The sequence below is a fragment of the Phascolarctos cinereus genome, unplaced genomic scaffold, assembly GCF_003287225.1.
Source record: "Phascolarctos cinereus isolate Bilbo 61053 unplaced genomic scaffold, phaCin_HiC Scaffold_2;HRSCAF=192, whole genome shotgun sequence".
Lineage (NCBI taxonomy): Eukaryota > Metazoa > Chordata > Mammalia > Diprotodontia > Phascolarctidae > Phascolarctos > Phascolarctos cinereus.
The window spans coordinates 312,816,638-312,841,095 of NW_027555625.1; the positions used below are offsets into that span (position 1 = coordinate 312,816,638).

Genomic DNA, 24,458 nt, shown 5'->3' on the forward strand with positions numbered 1-24,458 from the left:
CTGTTTCCAAGCTAAAAAATTCTCAGTTCTTTCTCCTAATCTCTCTATGACATGGTTTCCAGTCATCTAATTATCTTGGTTACCCTCCTCTGCATTTGCTCCAGCTCCTCATTGTTCTTCATAAAATAAGTTCTTTATCACTATGGCAAGGAGGGAAATAACCAAAGAAGAGATGGAATAGGTCATAAAAAAGAAAAACAGGCAATTTCAATTACACAAAATTTTCAAAGCTTTTGCTTTTCAAATAATAAAAATGAAATAAATCATAACATATAAGCAATAGATTATAATATAGTATTAAATAATACCTTTTAAGTAATAAAAATTAAAATGAATAAAAACAATGGAGACAATAAAACCTGAAACTGCCAAATGGAAAAAGATATTTGTATTAAAACTGTTTTTCCCCCCAGACCTGTGATTTTATTCTTGTTGGGTATTCCTGTCAAGGAAACGCCTTTGAGCAATCCTCAGCAATCATATTCATCAGTTCTTTCACTAGGGTCCCTTCTTAACTTGTCTTGTGTTTTAACTCTCTGTTAATAATGTTTGTTCTATTCGCAGTACAAAGATCTTGTTCCTTTGGCAGAAAAAATAAACAGCATTAAGTAGTTTAGCCTTCTTTCCATTTGCCCCAGTAGCAATCCTATCCCTTCTTTGATCCTCTTCTTTTTAGAGCTTAAAATAAAAAGCTCCTTTAATTACAGTTAGCATTTGTTATCAATCTGCTTAGCCAAAGCTTTAGTACTTCTGACATTCTTACAGAACTGCATCCTTTCACTATTAATTCTCAATTCCTTTCTCTTGCTTCCATCTTCTACACATGTATTTCAAAAAAATTGAAACTGGTAAATTAGTACATCCACAGCAGTCTTTATAGACAGCCCCTCCCTTTTCTTCCTTGTTAGAAGAGTTTGTATTTGTGTCTTTGGAATTTCATTCTTGAGAACAAGCTCTTGGAGCAACCTATTTTGTCTCATTTCAGCCCATAGGACCCTACCGATCTTTTGTTTGAACCCTTTAAAATTGGTTTTCTAAAACTCTAGAGTACGTTTCAGATGATGCCTAGATTTCCTCTCCTTTTTCATCCTGCCTTCTAAGGTACAATACTCACTTTTCCAACCTCTCTTTGGAAACCAGTTCCTCTTTATTGGTCAAAATCAGGTTCAGAGTAATAGTTGGTTGCCTTTGTTGATTCCTTTACCTTTCGAAGAATAAGGTAAATCAAGGATTTATCAGTTTTACTCTGCTTTTGGAAGAGAGAAAAAGGGCTCTAACAGACATCTGACAAAGTTCCCCACCATACTTCCGTGCTATATTTTCTATGTTTCCTGAATTCTTTGTTTATGTCCTCCTTCTGTCCAGGTGGCTAACACTATACTCCCAGAACTGCATTACTTCTGTTTCTCGTTCTGTTTACTCTTAACTGAATGTTCTCCATTAGGCTTACCTACCCTGGCTCCTGGATTTCTTCAAGTGATGATATTGCCTTAACATACAAAGCTATTCCAACTTTTTATCTAATCTACTCTTTTGAATATGGAATATCTTGCCAAAAATCCATCTTTTTAACACTAATATTCTCCTGGTAATGCTATGTGGCTACGAAACATGGAACTATCTTTGAAGCATCAAAACTATGAGTGACTCAGAGGTCAATAAAGAAATGTATAGTGGGAGCAAGAAGGCTTGCAGAGCATTCATGGGTACAAGAAGTGATATAAAAGACATCAACCAGAGTGTATGATAGAGAATTTGCTATGGAAGATTTATGGGAGACTGTAGACAAAAATCATAGAGGAAGGTGTATTGTAGAAAGAAAATCTACCTTAGAAGATTTATTGAAAGCCTTGGACAAAAACCATATAGGATGAGGTGTGAATGAGTTGTGAAATGTACTGTTGGAGGAGATATCCACATTCAGTGAGCTCACAGATGCACTGAAGAGTGGAAATGTGCCCTTCTATAGCCATATTCCTTTTGAACCTTGTATACTTTTCCATTGTCATATTCTAGTCGTGATTCCCAGGCCACAAAGACTCAGTGATACCCATGAGGATGGATGTGCTGCCTTTCATTAGGATCTTCAGTTCTCCTTACCTATTACCCATACTCTGGGCATTTGTGTATAGAGACCTTAAGCTAACCAGTTTTATTGCTGACTGTTCTTGGGTATTGTTTTCTGTGAACTATTACTCCATCCTACTGATATTCTTCTACCTTCACTGTACCTGCTACCTTCTGTGATTTATGGTTGGCACTTACATAGGGGAAGTTTTCTCCATCTATTCTCTTTAATTTAGAGCCCTCCTGGTCAGATTCCTCTTTGAAGCCTTCCTTGATCCACCTAACTGAAAATAATGTCTTCCTCCTAAAAGTTTCTCAGAGTCCATTGCCTAGATCTCTCCTTTGACCCCATCATATCCTACTCTGCAATATATTTATTATTCATCTCCTAGAGCAGGGGCTTTAAATCAGGGACCCACAAATTTGGTTTTAAAACCTTTGATGACTATATTTTAGTATGATTATTTTACTTTGTAATCTTATGTATTTTATTTTATGTATTGAAAAATATTTTTTTCTGAGAAGTGATCCATAGGCTTCATCAGACTGACAAAGGGCATGTGAAGAAAAACACTGTTTGCACCCTATAGGTTTACTAGGCTCATATCCCACCACCACTCCTTCAAAGGATATGGGTCTTATGTATTTTATTTTATGTATTGAAAAATATTTTTTTCTGACTGAGAAAGGGGTCCTTGACAAACAAAAATATTATGAGCTCCTGCTGTGGTAGAATGTAAGGTCTTTCAGGACAAAGACTCTGTCATTTTTCATTTTGGTATCCCCATCACCTGCACAGCACCTTACACATCATATTTGCCTGGTAAATGTTTGTGGAATTGAAACCAATTGAACAGTCCATGAGGAATTAGCCCAGGCACCACTGTCTCCCTAGAGGCATCTTACCTGGATTTCTGGCTTAGTATCTAAGAGGATATAACCCATGGAACTTAGTCTTGTGAACCCAGTTTCTCTAATGATCATAGCAGTCACAGAGAATATAACTCTTAGCACTCAAAGTGGAGTCCCAGACTTATAGACTTGTGAGGGTATTCGAGGTCATGCTATAAAGGTATTTTGAGCCCCTCACTGAGGAAGCCACATGAATTGGAAATAGTGTGAGTCCCATATGGTCTCCTCATCATCAATTAATATTGATTGAATGGCCATACACTGCTGGGAAACCATACAACAGCTGTCTGGGAAACACAAAAAAAATTCCTTTAAAAATTATTTTTGCCCTTTTCTCCTCACTTCTTTCCCCTATTTCTCTCCTTTCCTCCCTCTCTTCCTCCTTCCTCTCCTCCTTTCTTTTTCTTCTTTCTTTTTCTTTCTTTCTTTTTCTTTCTTTCTTTCTTTCTTTCTTTCTTTCTTTCTTTCTTTCTTTCTTTCTTTCTTTCTTTCTTTCTTTCTTTCTTTCTTCCTCTCTCTCTCTCTCCCTTCCTTCCTTCCTTCCTTCCCTTTCTATGCCTGCCTGGAAGAAGTCTCCTGGAAAATCCACAGGTCCTATGCTTTTGACCAGGAAGGAGTCAAGTGAGGTTTAAGACCCATATCCTTTGAAGGAGTGGTGGTGGGATATGAGCCTAATAAACCTACAGGGTGCAAACAGTGTTTTTCTTCATATGTCCTTTATAGTTAATTTGGGTATTTATAATAGTCCAAATGACTTATTTGCTCAAAGTCATTCTTAAAACAATATTACTGAATAATGAGATATATATATATATATATATATATATATATATATATATATATATATATTAACAACACATATTTGTTTCTAATGGTAGCCATCTCTGGGGGGAGGGGGAGGGAAGAAAAAAGTGAAAAAAAGAAATTTACATGAAAATCTTATTATATATTTAAAAGGAATAGCAAGTTGTACACAACAGATTTGCAGTTTCATGTACAATCATCTTTTTTATTATACTATGTTATGGAATTGCTTGTTTGATTAAAAATCAAACAAATCTTCAGGGTGGAATGGGATTCCAAGCAAGAGAAAACTTAGGATAAGGCTCAGAGTCGAGAGTGAGAGATTTGGAACTATTATTCTTTTCCTCCAAACCCACCATTTTGTTGTTGTTATTCAGTTGTGTCTGACTCTTCATGACCCCATTTGGGGTTTTCTTGGCAAAGATGCTAGAGTAGTTTGCCATTTCCTTCTCCAGCTCATTTTACAGATGAGAAAACTGAGGCAAACAGGGTTAAGTGATTGGCCCAAGGTCACATAACTAGTAAGTGTCTGAGGCCAGATTTAAATTCAGATTCCTGACTCCAGCCCAGTGCTCTATCCTCTATGATATCTCCATCCCAAGTGTTCAAATGGGCTAATTGTACCCAACCTATGGCAGAGCCTTCAAAACTCGTTTTGGACTGGTCAGCCACAGTCTGATGTCATTGGTCCTCTTTGAGTAGGAAGGATGAACAGCAACAGGAGGTTTGGATGGAATGTGTGAAGGAGTGTGTGTGTGTGTGTGTGTGTGTGTGTGTGTGTGTGTGTGTGTGTGTGTGTATGACTGAGTTTCTGTATGTACCAAAATGGGATACTTTCTCACCAGAATTTGGAGGGAGTCCATCAATTCATTTCCCGATATTCAGTGAGGCTGAGCAGACTTAGCAAATGCATTCCAGTATCAGTCAAACCAGATTAGCCCTGTTTTGGGCCGGGGATGCATTTAAAACAAAGAAAATGAAAGGTTTCATGGAGTAGTGGAATGAGTACAATTACCCTTCTGCCACCAACTGTGTGACCTTGGGCAAGTTACTTCTTTCCTAGGTCTCAGTGTCCTCCTCTGTTATATGAGATGTTTGGCCCTTTTCAATGATAAATGCTATGATCTCTGATCTCTGTCTTTGTCTCACTTTCACACTTCAGACAACGAAAGATCTAGCTGCTGAGACAAAAAACATTCCTGATCAGAGTGGGAATAGGAGAGAGGGAGGGAAAGGAAGGGAAGCCCTCTGGCCTGGTAGCTACAGGCCTGAAAAGAACAGAAGATAGGTTGATCTTCAAGGTCCCCAGGGGCTCTGTGATTTCAAACACGGTTCTATCCAAAGAGCACAGGTCTGTAAAGATAATCCTGCTGTACCACAGATCATGGAAGGAAGAGCTCTCTCCCCTCCCCAAACGTCCCAGATGGGCTACTCAAGTTTTGACTTGCAGGATCACCCTCTCACCACCTCTAGGGCTGACATTCCAGCTGAGACAGTCCCCTCCTCACCTTCACCGATACAGAAGAGAAGCTAAGAGAAGCATATCCGTTTTATCTACATGGTGTGTTGGGGGGGGGGTAGGCGTCGGAGGCAGATGTCAAATGCCATTGCTACAAAGTTGACTATTCATAATGGTCCAAAGGAAAGGGACTTTTGAACACTAGCGCTCTACCTCCCTCGGACTGAATTTCTAGAGTGGGTACCTGGGAAAGGAACTCTATTCCCATTCTGCCTAAAGGGGGCGCCCGGGGCCCACCCCACTTCAGTCTACTGGAACCCAAGGGACTTCTACCTATCTGGTCCCCTCAATCTTCGGGCCCCCTCCTTCCTAGCTCTCTTCATCCCCCTCTCAGTCCTCACTCCCTCCCCACTCCTATCACGAGGGTGGGTGTAGAGCCTCAGTAGCCTGCTGCCTGGGGGCTTTGGGGCTGGGTCTGCGGAACTAACAGGCAGCGCCGGAGCTCAAGCTATAAAGGGTGGTTGGTGCAGACAGGGACCAGACAGACAGCAAGGGTGTCCCCAAGTCCTCTCAGACCTGCCCTGGGGACCCTGGAGGAGGAGAAAGGTGGTGGTGGTGCTATTAAACTAGGCTCACTGGGGTTCGATAAGTGCAGTGGCTGGTGCAATAGACCCCCTGGGACCCTCCAGGAGAGCAAGACACCCCGCCCCGACAATATCTATTCTCCACCCCCCGGCCCCAGTCTCCCGGGGCCCAGCGGTCCACCAATAGCCTGAGGAGGTGAGGACCCACTATCCGGCTCGCTGACTCCGCTACTCCGTAATTTCCAGCTCCCCTCCCTTCTCCCCTCCCGCCGCCACGGTCAGCCACACACTGGGCGCCCAGCTTGCCCCGGTCCCCTCGCAGGTACGTAGGGCTCCGACTTGAGCTCGAGCTTCCCCCAGGCTCCCTCCCTTCAGGGTGCCTGGCGGGGCGGCGCCGGGGGCTGCGGGGAGAGGAGGAGGAGGAGGAGAAGCAGAAGGAGGTGGAGGGTAGAAGGAGGAAGGAGAAGTGCGGAGCCGGCTCGGGCCGCAGCTGGGCTAGGCTGGGCTCTCCGGGATTGGAGCTACAGGAGAGAGGCCAACAAGGCGGGCGCCTGGTCCCTAGGCATCCCGGGCCCAGGGTGTAGGGTGGGAGGAAGGGGGTAATAGCCTGGTCACCCGATTCTTTTGTACCTGGGTTAGGGGCAGCCGAGGCGGCGCGTGGCCCCTGGACAGGTACGCTCCGGGGCTGGGAGAGGCGCAGATTTGTTGTCCTTGGCTGGGGGAGGGGGCGGCAGCGCAGCGCCTAGAGAGGCGAGGGATGCTCCGAGCCTCGAGTTTGGGGGTGCTGCAGCTAGGGGGGTTCCCCCGCCCCCTCCTTCCCCGCACCTCCCTGACCTCGGTCAAGAGGCAGAAGGGCGCCACGGCGGGAGGACAGAGGGGCGAGGGCGGAGCCGGCGGCACCGAGCGCTCCGCACTCAGGGGCTTGTTCCGAGCCCCCTGGAGCTCAGACCTCGGCTGTAGTCCACGCGTGGCCTCCCCGCGCACCTGGCCCATGTCCTCATCCTCCTGAGGCCGCCGGCCGAGGACAGCTGCTGGTGATACCAAGCTGCCCCCCCCAGGCCCCCCCCCCCCGGGAGCTAGGAGCAGGGCCCGGGATGGGCAGGTAGGAGGAGGACAGGACGAAGGGGGTGTGAGCCAGTGAAGAAGGGAGGATACAAGCGTGTGTGTGTGTGTGTGTGTGTGTGTGTATGTGTGTGCAACTTCCCGGTCCTGGATGTGTAACTAGTGTGTATCACTCTGCGTGAGTGTGTATACCTTTATCTATCTTTGTGTGTGTGTCCCTGCCTCTTCGAGTGCGACAGAAAGGGTATCTATGTGCGTGTGTGTCTGTATCTGTTTTTTTTAGTCAGAGAAGCTCTATGTGTTTATGTCTCTTTGCATGTGCAGGAGAAGGTATTTCTGTATGTATTGTGTGCTTTTAGATCTATGTGTGAGAGAAGTTATCTGTGTGTGAGAGAGACATCTGTATATGTCTCTCTGTGAGATCCCATATCTTATCTTTGTGTGTATCTGTGACAGCGTGAGTAGTAGCTGACATTTACACAAGGCTTTAAGGTTTGCAAAGTGCTTTACATACATACTCTCATTTGATCATCACCCCAACCCTGGGAGGTAGGTACTACCGGTATTATTGTCCCCATTTTACTCATAAGAAAACTGAGGCTCAGGGAAGTTAAGTCACTTACCTATGATCACATAGCTAGTAAAAGGTAGAGGCAGAATTTGAATGTCTTTTTGACTCCAAATCCAGCCCTCTATCCATTACACCACACATTTATTTATGTATTATGTCTGCCCTTGTAAGTGTACCTCTATATGGGAGTATATGTAAAACACTGTTGTTGTCTTTATGTGTCTCTGTATGAGAGTGTCTTCTCTATGTGGTTATGTTTCTAGGGTGCATGTGTGTATCTGTGAGTCTGTGTATGTGGGTCTGTGTGTGAAAATGTGTGATAGCTTCAATTTGGATCAGGGCTATTTTGTCTCTGTCATTCTAAGAAAAAATAAAAAGTTCTGAGCTGGGACTGGGTGAGATGCCAATTTAGATGATGCTGATGAATTAGATTACCTCTTGCCACAAGAAGCTTTCTCAGCCAAATGTGTGTGTGTGTGTGTGTGTGTGTGTGTGAGAGAGAGAGAGAGAGAGAGAACGTATGTACGTGTTTAGAAGGTGGGGATAGGATATGATTTTCTGGGCCATCCTCAGACTGGTGCCAGTGGAGGGTATGTGGGCTTCCCTGTGCCCTGGGAGACAGACAAGGCTGAAGGCCCAGAGGAAGACACAGTGGCTCCTACAGTTTCCATTTTCCTTTTCTGAATAGATCTCTGTCTGGCACACATTGTACAGAGTAAGCTACTGAAATCAGACCCCACTGGATGCAGCATGAATTTAGAAAGGGTTCTTTTGAAGGGAACACTTTCTATCTGGGGTGTCTAGTCAGCCCGCCCAGACATACATGTACAGGGCCTGTAGATAAACACTGCTATAAATAAGGATGGTTGGTCCTAAGAGTCTAGAATAGAGCTTGGCTTGCAGTCAGGAAATCCGGGTTTGAGCCCAGACTTTACCACTAACTCCTATGACCTTGGGCAAATCATTTCCCCTCTCTAGGCCTTAGTTTCCTCTTCTAACCCCCTCATTTTACGATCTGTAAGTCTAGGAATTTCTGCAGCTTCTTGGCCACCATCCAAACTAAACAGTGTTTATGGGTGCTCCATCAGATTTAAGACAAAGGCAAGAGTGAAAAAGGAAATAATAGTAATGAAAACATGGTTTACAAAGTAGTTTCCTGATAGCAACCCTGTGAAGTACCTTAGCAGAAGTATTTCTTCTTTTTTACTGGATTTGTGACTTTATCTGTGGAAGCAGCTACATATGAGCAGCTACTCTGCCAGTATAGATTGGCACCTTTTCTGCAACTCAGATGGTTGCCTGAGGTGGCTGAGAAGTTAAGTAATTTGTCTGAGGTCACACAGTATATATCAGAAGTCAAATTTGAACTCAGGTCTTCTTACTGTAAGGCTAGTTTTCTTACTTATCACAATAGGTTCAGTTTCCATATAAATATTATTTTCCCCATAAACAGATGAAGAAGTTGAGACTTTGAGAGGTTTATAATGACTGGTGCATCGCCATACACCTTATGCGTGTTTGAGCGCAGAAGCAAACCCATATCTCCCATCTTCAGTGGCCTTTCTATAGAGAGAGAAAGGAACTAGGAAGATAAAGTAGGAGGAAAGGAAGAGAAGAGAGAAAAACCAAGAACAAAAAGGCATAAAGACTGGACCATGGTGGAGAAAGAACCATTAAGAATCATCTGGGGTATCTGTTGGTAGTCCTAACTAGATTAGTGGCATTGTGGTGAAGTGGAAAGACCCACGGATGTTGGAGCCAGAGACCATGGGCTTGAATCCTGGGTCTATACCCATGTGACCCAAGGCAAGTCATATAACCCTTCATTTAACCTATTTATCTATAAAACAAGTGTAACTGTGTGGCACAATGGAAAGAACACTAGATTTGGACTCAGAGAATCTAGGCCTCGAAATTGGTTGTGTTGCTACTTGTGTGATTGTGAGTAAATAACCTCTCAGGGTCTTAGTTTCCTCATCTGTCAAATGAAGGGGTTAGATTAGATATTACTAAGGTCCCTTCTAGCTTTAAATTTATGATCCATTCTATACGAACTGTCTGTGTCATTGTCCTGACACTACTGTGGGGAATGAGCTTTTGTAAAAGTGCTACGGAAATGTGACTGTGAGTTCTTGGGCTCATAATAGGGAGAGACTTCCTTGTCTCCTTGAGGCTGGACACAACACAAGGAGACATTTCTTGATAATGATTTGAATTCCAGCTACCTGCCCTGCCATAGAGACCCTTGTTGGGATACAGTCAAGCTACTTGGCTTGTGGTCTTATCTCAGCCATTCCCCTGTGGTGTGATTGGGGATTTTGTCTCCTAATTTGTAAAATGGGTGGTGGTGGTAGTGGTGTGTATATGTATGTGTGTGAGGGGTGGGGTGAGAGGTGGGGGGGGGAAGGATTACTGCTTTCTTTCTCCCCTGGAAGGAGAGAATGCTGAATGTGGTAGACATGTGAAATGCTTAGTATATACTCCCTTTTTTCCCCCTGTAACTTCAAGACTTGGTGAATAAAGGATTCCTGAAATGGGTGGGGAGTTGACCTAGATGACCTGTAATGACCCTTCCAGCTCTGGGATTTGAGGGTCTCATTTCTTTATGAAGCATCCTTTTCAATCTCTCACTGTCTCTGTCTCTTCCCCACCTCACCTCACCCTCTCTTCTGAATAACATTTCAACCAGGAAATACCTGTTTGTGTCTGGGTGAATCTGTGACTGTGCCTATGTGTCCGTGTGCATGATAACATCTATGTACATATTTGTGTTCAGATATGTGGGCCTGTCATTCAGATACATGGCCATATTTGAGTATAGCTGTGCCTACAAATGGACATTAGTTGTTGATGTAGGGGAAGAAATGATGGGGAAGCAGCTTGATGTAGTAGAAAGAGGATTAGTAGGCAAATCCTTTCCCCATGCCTCAGTTTTCTTATCTGTAAAATGGGCATACTAGTACTTCTCCTCCCCACTCAGAGCTGTTGTAAGAGTTAAATAAGATAATGGATCTAAAGTGTTTTATAAACCTTAATGTGTTAAATCAAGCCAGCTGCTAGTAGTGTCAGGTCTTCTCCACTTTAAGTCCTTCAGTGCAGGTCCTAATGAGCTGCAGAAGTTCTTTTAGTCTGATGACAATCTGTGCCTCTTCTGAAGGCCAGCTTGGCTAAGTATATAGGGACAGTCACCTGGTGATAAGTACTCTCAGCCACAACAGCTGAGGAAAACCAACTTCTAAGCTGTAGTAGGGTCCTGAGCTGCCCCAGGGGAATTTGAATGCATCCAGTTGACAACCAATCTTCAAAGTATTCTAAATATTTCTGTGTGTTTGTGTATAGGCATATGTATTGTACTTTGCTCTGTGTGTGTGTGTGTGTGTGTGTGTGCAAGTATACATGTGTGCATGGAATATGAGGCTCCCTTCATTTGCTGAGATATCTTTCTAAGACAGAGACACAACTTTTGCTCCCTTTCCTCTCTGTCCTTGCCTGGTTTGTTCTGTCTTCCAGCCGCTGAGGGGTTAAGAGGGATGAACTGGATAACTACTTTCCAATGGCCTCCTCTTCCTCCCTGGAACTAAGGACCCTTGGCAATGGGCCCAGGGCCCCCAAACAAACACTCTCACAATGGACATCTGCACCAGAAAAGAGGCCCAGCCCCTCAGCCCTGCAGAAAGAGGGAATTGAGAATACTTGCTTTTCCGAGGAGGAGGAACAAGAGACCTGTTTCAAGAATCCACAGGAGGCTGTGCCCGGCAGTTCATCCTGTCCATATGTGGATGGCCTCTCACACCCCCATTCCCGGAGGGACGACCTTTCTCCAAGGTCAGAAGAAGGCTTGGGGGCCGAGACTGCAGGCCACTCAGTGGACTATGGCTTCATCTTTGCCTTGGTCTTCTTGGTGAGTGGAATCCTGTTGGTGGTGGTAGCCTATGCTATTCCCCGGGAAGCAAGAGTGAACCCAGACACAGTGTCAGCCCGGGAGATGGAAAGATTGGAGATGTATTATGCCCGCCTGGGCTCCCATTTGGATAAGTGTATCATTGCTGGCTTGGGCCTCCTCACCCTGGGAGGCATGCTGCTCTCCATCCTACTGATGGTGTCCCTTGTCAAAGGGGAACTCTACCGGAGGAGAAACTTAGCTGTACCCAGAGGCCCTCGGAAAACCTATGGCTCTATAAACTTGAGAATGAGGCAGCTTAATGGGGATGGGGCCCAGGCCCTGGTGGATAATGAAGTTGTCCAGTTGACAGAGACTCACCCAATCCAGCCAGACACCTTCACTTCTCTCTCTCCTCCCTCAAGCATGTGTGATGATGGCACAGCCTGTGGGTAGTACAGTTGCTACAGGAGAGGGTAAACTGATAGCACAGGTTTGCACATCCCGTCAGTGTCTAGACTCCATCTTTACTCCCTTTGGAGAAGATTATTTACGTGGACAACTGGTCCTGGAGTCCCAGGAAAAACAAAGCTTTCTGGGTGGGGTCACAGTATATCCTAAGGTAATGAAAGGTACCATCAACAAGGTTGTGCTAAGGGTCACAATCCAGTCCAATGGTACTTCACTACCAGATATTTCCAAGTGGGGTTCAGTCATGGAAAGAACTTCAAAGCGGCTAACAGTTACCTGTGCCATATTCTAGGCTCCATCCTCATGGAAAACGATGATTTGTAACCAGCAGTTGCCTATTCCTCTTACCCAACTTCCAAAGTGAGGCAGTCATGATCTCCTGGCCTACCCTTACTGCATAAAAGCACAGGGTGGTCTTGTTTCAGATCTTAGGGTCTAATTTTCTGCAGTGACATAAGCAGTGATTTCTTAGCAATAGTGACTTCTTAGCAAATATTTCAGGGGCACAGACTTGAGGCAGACCTGAGGAATACAGTTCCCTTTAATACAAGAAGCATGATGTGTTTGGGGGCATTTCATGTGATGAGCAAGTGTTTCTCTTCTTGGCAATGCCCACTATGATTCTAGGAGAAGAAAAGAAAGATAGATATTGAATCATAAACCTTCCCTGTACTAGCAAAATGCCACCCTAATTTCTTTTAGGGGAAAAAATGTTTTGGCCATCTCTCCAGAATCATCCCATTTCAGAGCTAATCACACTTCCATACACTCCACTTTTCACACAGGATTTCCTTCACTCTGGTCCTAGTTCCAGATACTTTCCACTGCTTTTGGGAGAGAATGACTCCAGTACTGAAAGGAACTGGATCTTTGGAGAACTGAAGGAATGTTAAGCTAGAAAGCAAGAGATGAAATCCTTTTTGAGACTCCCTCAAAGGCAGAGAGGGCTGGAAAGATGACAAGCACATTTTATTTTATTTATTTATTTTTACTGCATGGATGGCTTAAAGTCAGATTTCCTGGAACTTGAAGAGTCTAGAGACGTTCTCTAGTCCATTCCATTTTCTCACGGCCGGAGTGCATTTACACTATCTCCCAAATGATGAAGGGTCTAGAGATGTTCTCTAGTCCGTCTCCAAAGATCTGTAGGAAGTAAAGGTGGTTTATAAGAGTTAATAAGGGAATGGCTCTGACAGATAAAATATCCATTTCTGTTTCTGGTTTAGAAGTTGTTCACAGAGTCATAAAATATGAGAACTGAAGGAGGGATTTATGGACCATTTAGTCAAGTTCAGCTGGATTTGGTTCTGATATGTAAAGGGGGTGTGGTTGACCAAGACCAATGCCTTGGGACAATAACATTTTCTCCAACACATATGGGGTTCCAAATTCTACAGTGCTCATGGGGTTCCATGAGTATATCAGTTACTTCTTAAGTTCAATGAGGACTGGCCAAGTCCCCCAGTTTACAGGAGCTCTCATAGTTAAGCTACAATAGAATGTAAAGTAATTTTAACCTGGTGTCCTCATGAAGGGATATAGACCTCTCAATCCAACGATAAAAAATAAAAATAAAAATAATCATACCAATTGTATGAATTTCTGTGAAAGGAGACCTCTTTGGGGAATAAACCTGTTAAATCTGGGACCATCAATTCATATCAATTTAGCTGTGATGAAATGGGTTTAGGGGCTGTTTAAAGATTAAATCCGAGTCTTAGAAATTTGCCTTGCATCCTATTGCAAAACTGCTCAAGAGAAAGCATTTAATGGAATTAGGCAGTTACCTCATAAATAATAATATATAATCCCTCACATTTAGTTAGTACTTGACTGTCACAAAGTGTTTTTTACTTATATCTCATTTTATCCTCACAATCCATCTGTTAATGGATAGCGTGAGTACTAAGACCTCCATTTTATAGATAAAAGAAATTGAGGCTTAGAAAATGAGAGAAGCTAGAAAACTCCAGAGTCCCAGCCCTGTTGTGACTACCTTCCAACTGTTTCTATGATGTGTCTAACCTATTTTGGGTCATCTGCCTGTGGGAGATGGGAGAGGAAATAGAGGGAGCAACATGCCCCCATTGAAACTGTTGGGGAAAGAACCATATTTTAAAACTCATTTTTTTTCTGGGCAGCTGGGTGGCACAGTGGATACAGCACTGGTCCTGGATTAGGAGGACCTGAGTTGAAATCCGGCCTCAGACACATAATACTTACTAGCTGTGTGACCCTGGGCAAGTCATTTAACTCCATTGCCTAGAACAACAAAAAACAAAAAAACAAAATAAACAACAAAACTATTTTTTTAAATGGAGAGGACCCCAGAAATCATATAGTGCAACTCCTTTATTTTTTATAGATTCAGCTCAACTTAAACACACACACACCCCAACAACATTAAGTGCCTACTATGTTTAAGGCACTGTGCTAGGATCTAGGGATAAAAAAACAAATGTGAAATATGATTTTGAATAGAATTCTGTACTTGGAGTCGGGAAGACCTGACTTCTTGTCCTAATCAGAATTTAATTTGACATTTATTAACTATGTGATCAAAGGCAATTCACTTAATCTTTCTGAGCCTCAGTTTCCTTATTTATAAAATGTGAATAGCTACCTAACAAGGAGGTGAAAATTAAATACATCAAAATTTTCTTTCACACCTTAAAGTATTGTATAAGCCAGTCATCATCGTAGTCATCATCATCACCACCACCACCACATTTTGTAGGCCTAGAGAGATTAAATGACTTTCCAAGTTCACACAACTAGTGAGTAGCTGAGCCTATCTTGAAATCCTGGTCCTCTGACTCCAAGGCCAGTGCTCCTTTAACTCTGCTGTGCAAGGGAATGACCTATTACTAGCAGTTTTCAGAAGGTTAATCTGGGAATGGTCCTTCCAGTACAAAGGAAGAATAAGAAACTAGATGACTTTTCACAATCCCTGTGAAAATAACAAATACTTGGAATGGTCTCTCCTGAAGTTTCTCTCATTGGGCTGTTTCTCTAACATATTAATTCCAGACTTTTCTTCCCTGGCCCCAGCCCGAATCTCAGAGAATTCCTTTCGAACTTTCAACCCATCTCTGCCTGTTAAAGTCCCTTCCTTTCTTCTAGGAATTCTTCCTTGACCCAGGCCCAGAATCCCCCATGTGAAAGTGATTTTTATTCCTTTTCTGAATTTCTCCTAGCACTCTGTCTGGACATCTCTCCTCACTCTTTCTTGTACCACAATTATTTGTGTATTTGTCTCTTTTATTTCCCCAATAAGACTGTAAGCTCCTTGAGAGCAGAGTTTGTCATACCTGTTACAGTAATCCTAGACCCAAGTGTAAGGCATTACACCGCACCCTCTACCATCCATGTCTTGGATGAGACTTCAAGTTCTTGCTTTTGGCAGAAGCTACTTTGTCCCTGAAACTTCCTTTGTGCAGAGGGAACCAAATTTGTCTGGGTAGAGGGAGGGCAGGGAAGTAGGCAGAGGCTTTTTGTTTTTTTAATCTGAATTTCCACTTCATCGGATTTAAGACTGGAAGGGATTTTAGAGATCATGGAAGTTTAAAGGAAACGAACGCCCACAGAGGACAAGTGACTTATCACTCCACAAGTACTAAGCAGCAGAACCAAAATTCAACTCCAGGACATCTGACTCCAGACCCAGCATTTCTTATTAGTGCAAACAGCAGGTGCTTAACAAACATGTGAGGATTGAGTTACATGCCTCCCCCTCCCCACCCCTGGGTTCACCTTGCAATTGCCTCTACCAAACAGCTGTCTGGTATTTGGTGGACCCCTTTTCCCACTCAGCAGATCTTAAAGACTCATGGGAAAGTGAAAGCCCAAGAAGCAGAGAGGACTGACTGACATAATTTAGCTTTCCACAACCACTGCTAAATAACCATCCAGAGCTCTGCCCCTCTGAGCTCTCTCAGTCTCCTCTAAGCTACCTCATTACCCATTTTCTGAGGACCCAATTCCCTCTGGCCTCTTCCGATTCTGACTAAAGGACCAACACAGTATCCTTTTTAGAAAATGTTCCAACACAGGAGATTCTCTGCCAGAAAATGCTAGTTTAGTGATGAAGTTCTCTTTTTCTCAGGAAGCCATGGGCCACACTGTTCCCTGAATGTGACCTCAGCATATTGATTTTTTGCTTTAACCGTCACCCCCACCCCTAAGCTTCATGTCCTGGATGAAGCCACAAGTCTTTGCTTTTGGCAGAAGCTACTGTGTCCTTGTGGCTTCCTCTGTTCTAAGAACACAGATGGGGTAAGAGATTAAAGGCTTTTCTTTTCCTGGGTTCCTGGCATCTAATGTTGGCCCTTCGAATCCACCCTTCATGTGTCACCAGATCCATCTTCTGATAACACTGCTTCCAAAAGGTCCCTTTCTTGCTCAAATACCTTCCATAGCTCCCTGCTATCTATGGGATCCAGTCCAAACTCCTCACCTTGGTGTTCAAGACATCCCACACAATGGCTCTAACCCACCTCTTCAGCCTCATTTCCCACTGTTCCTCCCACCCTCACTATGCTATGCTCCAGTCAAACTATTATTTGAAATCCTTGGAAGATGTTCTACCCTTTCTCACCTATGTGCTCATATCACCCCACTGACTACTAGTGATGGAAGGGACCTTAGAAACTATCTAGTCCAACCCCCTCTTTTTATAGGCAAAAACAAAACAACACAAAAAAACTGAGGCCCAGAGAGATGCTATTTGTCCAAGGTCACATAGCTTAGAAACAGCAGTGCCCAGATTCAAAGATAGGCCTTTTGGCTTCAAATTCAGTGTGATTTTCACCACACTGCACGGCCTCTCAACAATAAATAACAATACAGTATTTGATAAATGCCCTTGTGTAGAATCATAAGGTCCTAGGATTCAGGGTCTAAAGGGACTTTGGAATTCAGTTATCCCACTTTAGATTTTACATATGAAGATACTGAGCTCTAAAGAGTGCCTCTTAGCGTCAAAGATTTATCATTGGAAAGGCTCTCTGTGGAACTCTGGATCTTTGTTCATTTTACAGATAAGCAAACTGAGACTTAGAGAGGGTAACAGCCTTAGGAAAAGTCATATAGCTGGTAAATAGCAGAACTGGAATCTGAATCCAAATTCAGTGCTTTTCCCACTGTAGATGCTGTGTGTGAAGGCTCCGTAACTATAAAATGCTACATAAATAAGATATTATTCATATTACTATTATCAATGAAGCTGGAGCCAAGAAACCTGAGGGAAGAAGTTCAAACTCCTGAGACTTTGCTGGAAGGTCTCTCTCTCCTGTGAACCTGATTGAGAGGAATTGGGCTAGTCGCAGCCCTTCTAGCTCTGAGATTCTGGTGATGCCTGGTCAAGGCAGTAATGTAGGGAAGGGAGAGGCCTAGAAGTCCTTAACACCAAAAGAGACACTGAAGAGTTTGTGAAGGTGCTTTCACTGTGCCTTCATTGACAACTTCAATTGTGAACAATTGGAGAGTAAAGTTGTACTAGCTAGCTGGGAGCTGGCCAGGGTACTGAACTAGCTGGGCTTTTTCACCATCTTTTCTGTGCTACTGAAATTGAGTCAAGTTTTACCTCTAATAGAATCATAGATTATCAAAGTTAGAAGGGACCTTAGAACACAAAATGTCAGAGTTGAAAGAAACATTAGAACATTGAATACGGACTATCAGAGCTGGAAGAGACCTTAAAATAAAGAATGTCAAAGTTGAAAGGAGCATTAGAACACAGACCATGAGAGCTGGAAGTCCATCAATAAACATTTATTAAATGCCTACAATGTGCCAGGCATTGTGCTAAGCGTGAAGATATAAAGACAAAAAGTCAATCCTTCCCCTCAAGGAGTTCACAGTCTAAAGGAGGAGACATGCTAATAATTACGTACAAACAAGATATATACAGGATGAATTTGAAATAATTAACAGAGGGCCATTGAAACATAGAAAATAGAATACCAGAGTCAGAGGGAAATTTAGATAACAGCTCAATCCCCTTGACACAGAGGAAAACTGAGACCCAGATAGGGGACTGGCTATAGCCACATAGCCAGCAACTCACTTAGACCAAGTGTTCTTTCCACTGTTTTAAGTTATTCTCAGTACCCATCCTGGTGTCCCAAAAGAGTAGGATTATGGAGGCTTAAGGGGAGGCACACTATTATAAAATGGTTCATTACTCCATAAATTTGGACGCACCACAGGATGAAACCATGTTCTCTTTGAAAATAACCTACAAAGTAAAGCCTGGTTGAATATAACCTATCTGGTAGTGTCCTATTCTGAATACTCAGAACATAAATCAGTATTTCCTCACTAGGAATGCTTTCTTCCTTCCCCAGGCTTCAAGGCTCAGCCCAAATCCCACCTCTACTATGAATCCTTCCTTCATTTCCCCAGCCTGGTTGTGTGAACTGGGCCCCTTTATTTTTCAATCTGCACCCTCTCCCTCCTCCTGTTGCTCTTTTGAGCAAAATGTTCAGTCATTTTAGTCATGTCTGACTTTTCATAACCCCACCTGGTGTTTTCTTGGCAAAGATATTGGAATAATTTGCTATTTCCTTCTCCAGTTCATTTTACAGATGAGGAAACTAAGGCAAACAGGATTAAGTGATTTGCCCAGCGTCACATAGCTATTGTCTGAAACTGGATTTGAACTCATATTCCTAACTCCAGGCCCTATGCTTCATCCACTACAACACTTAACTGCCCTTTAAACAAAGTGGCACAGTGCCAAGAGCCAATGCATCAAGTGCTGGATTTATTACCAACTTTGTGAATATCACATAACTGCATTGGGTCCAAGTTTCCTCATTTAAAAATGGAGACAATGATCTTTGACTCATCCACCTCAAAGGGCTATTATGAAGATCAAATTAAAATGCTTAAAGGGCTTTGAGAAGATAAAAATGTTGTTGGAGCTATTTATTACTAATTCACATATTTTTGATGAAGTTCAGATAGAAATGCATTATTATCATCTTTTTTTAAAAAAAAAACCAGTTCAGATAGAAAGTCCTGGGACAAGTTACTACCCTGCTATTATTCTTCTACATTTAACGCCTTGACACTACTGCACAAGTGGATAAATAACTGCTTTTTTGTACCATCACTATTTACTACCTACTACTACTACTACTACTACCACCACCAACAATAAAAACAGCTCATGTCCACATTGCATTTTACAGTTATAGTGTTTCCTTTCATTCATGTGAGGCAGGTATTATCTTTATTTTGCTGATGAGAAAACCAGTTCAGATTGTGACTTGCTCAGGGTTATGCAGCTAATAAATGGTAGAATTAGGCTTCTAACCTGGATCTTCAGACACCAATAGCCAGCAATAGATCAAGGGATTTTAATCAATCCTTGATTTTTGTCATAAAAAAATGCTTTAAAAAAAAAAAGAACAATAATCTTCATGAATCATTGAGACCCAGGAGGAGAGGATGGGAATTGGTTTAAAAATAGATTCAGGAATTCTATTAATCTAAATCTAGACCATACAAAAATTCAATCAAATCCAAAGTCATTACTAGGACAATAGACAACCAAAGGTGATTCAATACTACATAAATGTGTTATTATCCATTAAACTGAATATTTATTAAGTGCCTACTAGGTGAAGAGTGCTATTAGTTGTTGGGAGAGAAAAAGTTTTGCTAAGATGTGATCACTCTGCTCTCATTGGAGCTCAGTCTGGTAGGAAGATAAGACACAAACATAGCACTGCATGGTAAATGTAGAACAAAGCTGCAAAAAAGTGTTTATATGGAGTTCAAGTGGACTTCAAAGGAAGTCCTTACTGACTGGGGAAGTCAAGGAAGGCTTTATGGAAGAAGTAGCATTTAGGTTGGACTTTTAAGGATGGCTAGAGATTCAAAAGGGGACAATAATAAGATATCGTTTCCAGCAAATAGTAGAAAGTTTCAAGTGATGAAATGATGAAACTTACCTTTCTAATTGTCCTTTTCGAGGCTTGCTCAGCTGCCTACTCTCTGCTTCAGCCTTGAATATTAAGCAGGTACTTAATAAATGTTTGTTGAGTTGAATTGCACTTTTCTGGTTCTTCAATGCCAAGGTCACATGTGTCCAAAACCATCTTCTAATTTCTTGCTTTGGAAATCAGCTGTGGCCTGGATGCACGGAAGAAGTTTTAGATCAAAGATAACCCCAATAGCCAGCCATATAGCTCCTATCCTTCTTTCGCATACAATGCAATCTTACCCAGAAGATATAGAATGTACTAAGTCACTTAGCGTCCAAACAAACATTTCTTAATTACCTATTGTGTAGAAGATACAGATGCAGCTTAAAGTTGTTGATGGTCAGGTATACAGTGATAAAGGCAGGGGTGTGGAAGAAGCCTGGGGAGACAATGATTTGGATCGTTAGGATTAGTTTTCGTGCTTGCCCAAAGTCATTTGCATGGGATTTGGGGGACCCGTAAAAACTAGAATAGGTAAGATCCATATTGTGTGGGGTTTCATTGGCACAGCCTCCCTGAAATGGCTTGGGGCAAGCTCCATAAGAGAATTAAGCAAGCATCGTATGGACTTTCTAACTCCAAGTCAGATAGAGGCTTGGAATAGAAATTCTTGCCCCTTGTGAGCAAAAAGTTTAGGCTAAAATGAAAAACCGCACAATGTCAATGTTATAATAGTTGGCTGGCTGTTTTGTGCTCCAAAAGAGCTTGTAGTCAGGGGACAAGAAAATTCCTTTTGGAGAGGGAAAGCTGATAATGACCAAGATTCTAATGACATATTTTTCTTATGTGAAAGAAAGCAGCTAAAAGTTTTTTTCCCTACTCTGATATTTGTTGTATGAAGTACTTGCTTCCCTAAAAGAGCTTAAGTTTAAGCCTCTGGGCTCTAAGCCAGGAGGAACATGGTAGAGTTCACTCTTCCTCACATGGAAAAGAAATAGCACATCAGCAGAAGGCTCCAATTAAAGTCAAAAGTTGGAAAGAATTTCCACAGATATATGCCCTGCAGACCCACACCAGGCACCTACAAAGGGGTCAGTGGAGCATGTTCCCGTATGGACCATGAGACTGGTAAGAAGCAAGCCTTGTGAGAGACTGTACATCTCCCAAGACCAGGAGGGAGCTAGTCCAGAGGAAGCAGTATCATGACATCAACAGAAAGTGGTCTTACAGTTTTGAAGACATAAATTTCCCCTTTACATATATGTGCTTTAGCCACACATTCACTCTAGATGTATGTCCCCCTACCCATATTCCCCAAGTATGCCCAGTCTTCCCACTGATGGTGCATGCATTTGTGGGAGAATGTGCCCAGTTTAATTTGGTCTTTTGATTGACTAGTAAAAGTAAACCCACAGACAGAGGCTCATAAGCTATGTCTTTTGAGTAGATCTGGACCCCCAGAGTATTTTGAACATAATGTACTTTGGGGGGACCTATATTTGAACAGAAGTGTGCCCCCAGGTGCAATACAAAGTTTAGATAAAACACTGTCTCTACCCTTGTGGAGCTCACAGTTTAGTAGGATTGATATGACCCCTACACAGATAGCTGAAAAAAACTCTATTATATGATAAATACATATGAGTGCCATGTGAGATCACTACTGACAGGGAAATCAGGTAAAACTTCCTAGAGAAGGTTACATTTGAGTTGAGTTTTAAAGGTTAGGTAAGAATTAAACAGGTAAACTATGAAAAGGGCATTCTAGAAACAGAAAAAAGTGTGAATATTAGTGTGTGTGTGTGTGTGGGGGGGGTGTTTCAAGGATAGAGTAGTCCAGTTTGGCCAATGTACTTTGTTGAGGGGAAACAATATGACAGAGATTCCTTTATAAAAGAACACTCATAAATTCTTCTTTCAGTTTAGCTCCAGGAAAAATCTTTGATGATGAATGTTCATTTCTATCATCAGGGAATAAAAATGATGTAGCCAAATGGATTCCATTTTTCCTTTTGGTGGCAGAAAATTAATTTTAATACTTTGATTTGTAATCTCATTCATCTGAGTAAATGTACTGATTGTAGCCCAGCTATACCTTCTTGTCCTGTGCAACTCTTGTCCATGTCCTCTTTTAGATATTTCCAGAGGAAGTCCATCTATTTTCTCAAGCCTTCTTCCAGATCAGAAAACTTACGTCTATTTTTTTGCCTGTTATAGTCTGTTCATTTGGGGTGCCCATAAGCATTTATTCCTGCTTCTTCTATTATCTCTTGTCTCTTCTGTTATCTTATTGTCTCTTCTTAGACTTGATTTTAATCTGCAAGTTGGCAGGACATTAGCAAGCTAATGTTTGTCCAGAGGAAAAAATGGTTAGGGGATGGGGTTTGAAACTATGATATAGGACGTTCAGTAGAAAGGTATAGCTTACTTACATAAAATAAAGCTTAAAGAGGTCCAGGTTATTATTTTTTAATTTTCCCCCAAAGGGTAGGGAGAAGACAAGGGATTACAGTTGCCTTCAAATATTTGAAAGGCTGTCATGTGTGAGAGGCATTCAACTTGCTCTGCCTGGCCTCTAAGGGGAGAAGTAGGAACAACGGGTAAAAGCTGCTTAGCTGACGTAAGGCAAAGCTTACTAATAATCAGAATTTGTCTCACAGCAGAACACACTCATTCTAGAGGCAGTGAGTTTCCTGCATCACTGGGGGTCTTTTACAGAGACTGGAACAGGGACTCCTGTTAAAGCATAGATTGGATGAGATACCTGGTCTTTTCAAATTGTGAGATTTTATGAAGCATGTAGTACCCAAATCTTATATAAACATAAAACATTTTCCCACCAGACTTCACAGTGAAAGCTAAGGTCTTGTTTTCAGCTGTCAGATCTTGGTCTCTTCCACTTTTTACACATGCTTTTAATTAGTTTTTTTAATTATTTTTAATTTTAACTAATTTAAAAATTAATTTTAATAGACTTATTTCATAGAATAAGGCTTTTCACTGGACTAATGCTTGTTACCAGGAAGCTGTTGGAGGAAGCATATGCTAGCTGTAGCCATGCGTCTTGTCTCCTAGGACTGGGGTGCTCATGGCTCATTTTCCCTCCAAATTTACTTCCCCAAAAAGTAGCCAATCATAGAATCATAGGTCTTAAAACTGTGGGGTATCTCAAGAAATCATTGCTTGCTTGCAGGAAGATAAAGGATGAGGAAATTGAGGTTCAGAGATATTAACTGTTTTGCCCAGGATCATATTGCTAAGAAGTGGGGAAATCAGAACATAGATATCTTTTCAGTGTTGTACTCTCTTGCTGGAAATGTGCTTCTCAAGCCTATTTGGCACCTATAATTTTAAAGTTGTAAGGAATACCTTGGCAGACAGTCCCCATGAAGAATTCCCCCACAGCATCTCTGACAGGTAGACATCCAGCCTTTGTTCCAACTTTTTCAGTGAGTGGGACTTGGTATTATTCATTTGATGAACAGTGTCTTTTTTTTTTTTTGGCCAGGACCTATGATTTCATTGATGCTGTTGGTAAGAAGACTCTTTCTGTCAATGCAACTGTTTTGCAGCTTACACTCTTTTTTTGGGACCCTGTGGTTAAATGATTACCCAGGCTCACATGGATGTCAGAGGCTAGGACTTGCCACCCTGCTTTGTTCCTTTAGGCTAGTCACAATGAGATTACACAGCTCTTGCCCACCAACTGATTTTTATTAGTGTTGTTGCTTTTTATTATTGGGGAATTCAGGAGGGAAGGGTGGGCTGGCAAGAGGAAGAGCAAGATGGTGACAGGTTAGAGTGGGAGGTCCTTCCTGAAGCAGTGGGAAGCAGATGGCCCGAGTTTATGTACCTGCTCCCAGATCGCCCACTGAATTCTAGCATTGACAGCACAATTCCCCTACCCACCGCTCAGTTAGGTTTTGGGTCCACCAAACACCAAACTGTTCGTAGCCCTATGCAGACTTAAACACCTATCTTGCCGAAGTCACCAACCACTGTAAGTCTAGATTGCTAGATGCTCTCTAGCCTTATTTCTCATTCCTTCTAGTTACACTACACCCAGAAGCCTTTGTTTCCCCCACCAGTTTTCCAGGCTTCACCACACACAGCTTCTCTTTACATTTAAAACTAAACTACTCACTGCTTCCTGATTAACCTTGCCCTGCCCTCTTTCACCACCATTCTTAGGAGCACTAGCCTTCATGCCTGCTAGAGTCTCCTTCCACATCTATGAGATCCTCTTTTTTTTCTCCGAGGTTCTGCTCAAGTACAGTCTTCTTCATTGCCACAATCACCCCTCAGCTATATGTGCACTTTTCTTCCTCAAATCTCTCATGACTCTGCGTGGACCTCTTCAGTAAACTTACATTATAATTTGCATTATGGCTATCTATATTTCTTATCCTTCCTGCTAGGCTGAGCTCTTTAGGGACAAGGAGTGTCCTGTTTAACTTCTGTATTCCCAAAGTTATCTGTGTGTAGTGGATGCTTATTAGTTTTGCAACTGGAACAGTTCACAACAAAATTAATCTATAGGGCTTAAAAATTCAAAACATCTTATGTTTCCTTCTCTAAAACTTGGAAGAATTTAAGAGACCACATGCTTCAGGAGAAAAAGCACAGATCCTAATCCGCACACATCTTCAATTTCTCTCCCAAAGCTGTACACACTGTCTGTGCTACGCATCATTCAGTCAACCACCGCCAATCA

General features: G+C 42.3%; 1 protein-coding gene across 1 annotated transcript; it reads left to right on the top strand.

The window, feature by feature from the left end:
- Positions 1 to 5,666: 5,666 nt before the first annotated feature.
- On the top strand, positions 5,667 to 13,396 carry TMEM74B (transmembrane protein 74B). Its single transcript, XM_020990649.2, has 2 exons — positions 5,667 to 6,148; positions 10,970 to 13,396. The coding sequence occupies exon 2, from the start codon at positions 11,013 to 11,015 to the stop codon at positions 11,793 to 11,795; it is 783 nt and encodes a 260-aa protein (XP_020846308.1). The 5' UTR covers positions 5,667 to 6,148; positions 10,970 to 11,012; the 3' UTR covers positions 11,796 to 13,396.
- The last annotated feature ends 11,062 nt before the right edge of the window (positions 13,397 to 24,458 follow it).

Excerpts from the sequence above, each read along its gene's own strand:
- TMEM74B (XM_020990649.2), top strand. The coding sequence starts at position 11,013 with ATGGCCTCCTCTTCCTCCCTGGAACTAAGGACCCTTGGCAATGGGCCC.